A 6,386-nucleotide genomic window follows, 5' to 3' on the forward strand; every position below is an offset into this window, starting at 1 on the left:
ACCCCCTCCACAAGGGAGGGGGGGACATAGGAGAAAGAAAAGAAGCGGCAGATCAACTGGTCTAAAAAGGAGGTCTATTTAAAGGCTAGAGTATACAGATGAGTTTTAAGATGAGACTTAAATGCTTCTACTGAGGTAGCATCTCGAACTGTTACCGGGAGGGCATTCCAGAGTACTGGAGCCCGAACGGAAAACGCTCTATAGCCCGCAGACTTTTTTTGAGCTCTAGGAATCACTAATAAGCCGGAGTCTTTTGAACGCAGATTTCTTGCCGGGACATACGGTACAATACAATCGGCAAGATATATATATATATATATATATATATATATATATATATATATATATATATATATAGACACCTCTGTACATTATAATAAGAATATATTTTTATAAACATATTTTTTAGGCCATCTCCATGCAGCCTGAAAGAGATTTTCTAAAGTGTAATCTGTTTTGAAAAAGTTCCATTATAAATATTATACCAATTAACACATTGCGAGAATCGGTTTGATTCGAGAATCATGTTGAATCAAGAATCAATTCTGAATCGAATCGACACCCTAGAAATCGGAATCGTATTGACTTGATAGGTGCCCAAAAATGGACACCCCTATTTTTTAAAATATGATACACACTGCTGTGTGTGAAACAATTATCTAATAGTCTAACCTCTGCAAAAAACGGGCTAATTGGAGACCGTTATTTGTTAGTTTAAATCAATCGAAGAATGGTTGAAGCCTTGATTAATTTATTCACCTAATTTCTATGGTACACGCAGGAAACAAATAAATCAATCGATCATTGTTTATTTACATAGCCCTAAATCACAAGTGTCTCAAAGGGCTGCACAACCACTACGACATCCTCGGGAGAACCCACATAAGGGCAAGGAAAACTCACACCCAGTGGGCAAAGAGAACTCACACCCAGTGGGACGTCAGTGACAATGATGACCATGAGAACCTTGGAGAGGACCACATATGTGGGCAACTCCCCAAATGAAATAAAAGGCAGTGAAACAGTAGTAACGATAAATAAACACCAAAATATATTCTCTAATAGAAAATGTTCAGGACAGGAAAAAAATACTGTTTCAACAGAAACCAGAGTGGCAAAATGAAAATAACCCGGCCAAAGAAAAAGTACAAAACATTGGTCTCACAAGAGACTTTAACAAACTCCATCTTTACATGAAGGGAAATCAATACAAGTGAACATATTTAAAGTAAACCCAAAAAGGGACAAGCGGTAGAAAATGGATGAATGGATGGATTAACAGACTTTAAAAAATGTAATTCCTCCCCAATATTTCAAGTTCTTTAGGTCAGTGGTTCTCAACCTTTTTTCAGTGATGTACCCCCTATGAACATTTTTGCAATTAAAGTACCCCCTAATCAGAGCAAAGCATTTTTGGTTGAAAAAAAGAGATAAAGAAGTAAAATACAGCACTATGTCATCAGTTTTTGATTTATTAAATTGTATAACAGTGCAAAATATTGCTCATTTGTAGTGGTCTTTCCTTGAACTATTTGGAAAAAAATTATAAAAATAACAAAAAACTTGTTGAAAAATAAACAAATGATTCAATTATAAATAAAGATTTCTACACATAGAAGTAATCATCAACTTAAAGTGCCCTCTTTCGGGATTGTAATAGAGAACAATCTGGATTCATGAACTTAATTCTAAACATTTCTTCACAAAAAAAGAAATCTTTAACATCAATATTTATGGAACATGTCCACAAAAATGAATATTGCATTCTTGGATTTCTTTTCGCAGTTTATGAACTTACATTCATATTTTGTTGAAGTATTATTCAATAAATATATTCATAAAGGATTTTTGAATTGTTGCCATTTTTAGAATATTCTTTAAAAATCTCACGTACCCCTTGGCATGCCTTCAAGTAACTCCAGGGGTATGCGTACCCCCATTTGAGAACCACTGCTTTAGGTAATAATGTTAATGTAACTGAGACTGTACAATAGGGGTCTATTACCTTTGACAATTTGTCATTTAGCTGGGGAAACCCTACAACTACCTGTAGGGGTCCCCGCACCACACTGTATGTATTTATTTAGTTTGCATTTTCTTTGGCTCACCCCTATAATGGTATTCATTTTCTACAGTAAATAAAAACAGCATTTATCTATATCTTGACAAAAAACAAGGACTTGTGTGATATTTGGTAACAGTTGATAATAGTTATCATGTGCAGTAAAACTTTGAACTTAACTCACATTAACTTGTATTCTTAAATGTATGTTCCACGTCTTCAATGTCGAGAGTAGTTTTGATTTGGGCTTACAAAGTAAACAACTAAAAATAAATATTTTAGGTGTTGCTTTATCCAAACGCAATCATTTCTCCAAATGTGGCCAAGGAGATGCATTGTGGGTTCACTGGATGTCGTCTACGTCGGGAAAAGAAAAATAAGAGGGACAAAATCCCTCTGCCATCTTCCACTAGGCTTCTTTTTTTTTTTAATCGTCTGTTGGATAATCCCGCTTCTCTTCTCCGACTCCCTCGTCGTCATTCGGGATGTGCTTGTCTTTTGTGATTTCCCTTCCTGGTTCGATGACGTACCCTATCTTGCCTCTGATTGGTCTGTCCACAATGTTTTGTCCTAACTTTAACCAATCGTCACTCATCATGGCAAACAAACCAATATGCATGAATTATCTCCGTATTTTGTCCCCAGCACCGGGATTTGCGGTCCATTTGTCGCTTTGTAGTAGCTTGTAGCTTTGATGTAAGCTACCTCGCTACATGGCTCTAAAAATAGCTAAGCTATGGGAATCACTACACATTCGAAAAGTAGCAAAGCTAATTCTAAGATACTGGGAAATGTGGTTAAGATACAACTCTTTGGTACTTGTAGCACCTTACTGTTTTGACCATCACCACTGGACTATGTTAAACTACGCAGAGCGATACAAGTTAACCTAGTATGGAATCTGAACCTCCCATATTACATTTTTTTTTATCGCTAACAAGCATTTACCCATACATAGATACTTTTAAAAAAACTCTTTAACATAAGCTCACATGCACAAAACACAATTGGCCGAATGCATAATTTACCCAACATAAATCAGTCAATTAATCAACTGTTTATTATCAGCTGAAATATATTGTTTTTTAACTGGTATCACCGCAGAAGCAGAGGTTTTTATACTGTATCTAAGGTTTGGAATATTGTTTTTCCTGTTGTGGGATGTTGTGTATTAATATTTGTACATAATACAAAAACAATTCATAATTTTGGTGGGAGTTTGTCTGTTTAGAAAAATCAAAGCGTTTTGGGAATGTATTTACTGACTGCATATTGTGTGAAAACGACGGTCCTGGGTTCGATCCTGCGCTCGGGATCTTTCTGTGTGGAGTTTGCATGTTTTCCTCGTGACTGCGTGGGTTCCCTCCGGCTTCCTCCCACCTCCAAAGACATGCACCTGGGGATAGGTTGATTGGCATCACTAAATTGTCTCTAGTGTGTAAATGTGAGTGTGAATGTTGTCTGGCTATCTGTGTTGGCCCTGTGATAAGGTGGCGACTTGTCCAGGGTGAACCCCGCCTTCCGCCTAAATAAAGCTGAGATAGGCTCCAGCGGACCCCCGCGACCCCGAAAGGGACAAGCGGTAGAAAATGGATGGATGGATGGTATGGCCACAAAAGACTGATGCTGTGCTAAGTGTGCTTAGAGTTTTGAAAATGTGACAATTGCGTGGACAAAGGCTCATTTGTGACTGAAAAAAAATGTAAGTGGCTACTATAGAGAAACTGAAATGCATTGTGATCACCTAGTTTCTAACACTAAATGTTAAAAAAATGCAACTACCCCATAAAATAAAGGCAGCAAAAATAGACTGGGTGTGAGATTGAAGATTTTCATTGGTAACATTCAATTTGTCCGATGCAAAAGGTAATATGTCCCTGCTGTTTGATTGACATGTTTCATGTCTTTATGCAACACATGATGCACAGTAACACGTTAAGAGCAAAAAAATTCAGCAAATAAATGCAGTGCAATTTGCATCACTTTGGCCTCCATCTCCTGTCGTACATTCCCTTTCTGGTTGGTGTAATTATTATTTGTTTGGCCTTTTGTTAATTTGTTAATTTTGTTTTAATGCAGTAAAGTGTTTTGGACTTTTGGGCCACTGTAGCCTCTTACCCAAGATCAGCTGGGATCAGCTCATGTTGGCCCTTTACCCTGCAGTGACGAGGAGCCTCCTACTCTACTTAAAGAAATTATTGGTATTGGTAGCACACATTATTTTATTGTGCCTTTTAAATGAGCCGATTTACTTTTTCTATAAGTAATTTTAAAGTACTGGTTTAAAGTTAAACATCTGACTCTTGCATATGTGAGAGTGTTTTATTAGATATAATGAAAGTGCATGTCAACAAGTCCTTGTCAGTTATAAGTTCACGTGTTGTTTTTGAAAATACTATTCCTCTGTGAGCTATCCAGCGACCATGTGTTCTTCCTTTCCATGCCTGCCAGTTTCCTGTCAACTTCCTCTGTCTTTTCAGACCACAGGTTCTGCTCTACAGCTGCTGACCTTTATTGTAAGTCACACTCCAAACAAATAACACTGAAGAACATCCTGGACAAAGAAAGTCTGTGGCTCTTGGGAGGTTGTCCCCGAAGGACAGGGGTCAGGCAGACCTTTTATGGCAACACAATGATATGCTATCACACATCTAATGTCGACATGCTTAATTCCAACTTTAACCTCCACCAATATCGATGAAAATTTGCCCAGTTAAGCCTTTGAGCAAAGCATCTAACTGTACCAGTTACGTACAGTAAGTGAGAATTATTGGCCCAGAGAGTTTATTTCATTATCCTAGTGGTTTGTATTCATAGTTATGCACCTTTTAACAATACACCACAACTTCCCTAAATTATTGCAAAAAAACCTAGACATCCAGCCGACGGTTAGCAGATTTCTGAAGGTCCCCGTACCCTAGTTTGAAAACACCTGCGCTCAAATTCAGTTCCATTTGTTACATCACAGAGCAACAGCTGGGAGAAGACTGCAAGCAAGTATATGGTTACTGGTTTACAATTTTGAGATGTCCAGACATTCATAGCCTCAGTTTAATGAAAAAAAAATGTGGCAGTTTGAAGACGATGATACCAAGCCTTCAGTGAGTCTAACGCCAATGCCACGTCCAGTCTCTCCTTCAGTGGTTCTGACAAGGCCACAAGCTCTACCGGTGGCCCTGATGAAGCCGAAAGCTACTTCAGTGGCTCCGACGAAGCCGCCTGCTCCCACAGTGGCTCTGACGCCGTCGCCAGCTCTACCAGTGGTTGTTATGACGCCAAAAGCTCCTCCAGTGGCTCCGACGATGTCGCCTGCTCCCCCAGTGGCTCCGACGATGCCACCAGCTCTACCAGTGGTTCTGACGACGACGCATGCTCCCTCACAGGGTCTGTTGACGTTGCCTGCTCCCCCAGTGGGTCTGACGATGCCACCTGTTCCTCAAGTGGGTCTGACAACGCTGGTTACTCTGCCATTGAGTCTGACCACGTCGCGTGCTCCTCAAATCCGCCTCCTCGTCGGCCTCCAAATCACTTTAAAAATACATCCGAAAAAAGACTAACAATACTGTAACCTGTGTAATGACAAAGCTGTAGCAACATTGTTATGGCAAGAGCAAACACTGAGGGAACAGTACTAACACATCGCCTTGCAACGACATGCTATGGTATTAGCTGTAAGATAGCTACTGCATCAACAGCTAAGGGGCTTTTGAGTTTGTAATGCACAACACAATGTGATAGGACACCAATCTATACTGCCTGAAAAACATGAACAATCATAATACAATATCTGTAAAGTGTTAGTCTACATTTCATGTTTCGTTTGTACACAGCTTGCTCAACAGTGTATCATGTTGTAATAAAACGCACGACGTGCTGCATGTATCAGGGCCAATATTATAGTGACTTACGCGATGGACAGTTGTCTGGTCCAGCTGGCCAAGGGCGTTTTTTCTGGATTATTTTGGGTAAACCCGGCATTATTGTCAGCATAGCTTGGCTCCAAGTTCCATATTTGCAGCGTCAAGTCACGGCAATCCTGACTCTTGGCTTCCATTTGCTCAAAAGTTTCATCCTCTTCTTCACACTCAACCGGCTTCTATAAAAACAGTTTGTCTTCTGTATGTTCAGCTTCAAAAAGATAAGGTTGTCTATCGTCATTTGTCCAAAAAAAAAGTCATCTTTGTTGTCTGTTACCAAGTCTGCCATGTTTATAACACACTCGTGTTTGTTTCCGGAAGTAGGAACACACATTTGTTGCCGGAAGTACGTTGATATAGGTAGGGAAATAAATGCACAGAGGAAAAATGTTCCGGTATGGATTAAA

At 39.3% G+C, this 6,386-nt stretch overlaps 1 protein-coding gene across 1 annotated transcript; it reads left to right on the top strand.

The window, feature by feature from the left end:
* Positions 1-3,787: 3,787 nt before the first annotated feature.
* Positions 3,788-5,944, top strand: LOC133557856 (uncharacterized). The gene is made up of 2 exons (XM_061908722.1): positions 3,788-4,578; positions 5,192-5,944. The coding sequence occupies exons 1-2, from the start codon at positions 4,503-4,505 to the stop codon at positions 5,617-5,619; spliced, it is 504 nt and encodes a 167-aa protein (XP_061764706.1). The 5' UTR covers positions 3,788-4,502; the 3' UTR covers positions 5,620-5,944.
* The last annotated feature ends 442 nt before the right edge of the window (positions 5,945-6,386 follow it).

Source organism: Nerophis ophidion, linkage group LG08 (genome assembly GCF_033978795.1).
Source record: "Nerophis ophidion isolate RoL-2023_Sa linkage group LG08, RoL_Noph_v1.0, whole genome shotgun sequence".
Classification (NCBI taxonomy): domain Eukaryota; kingdom Metazoa; phylum Chordata; class Actinopteri; order Syngnathiformes; family Syngnathidae; genus Nerophis; species Nerophis ophidion.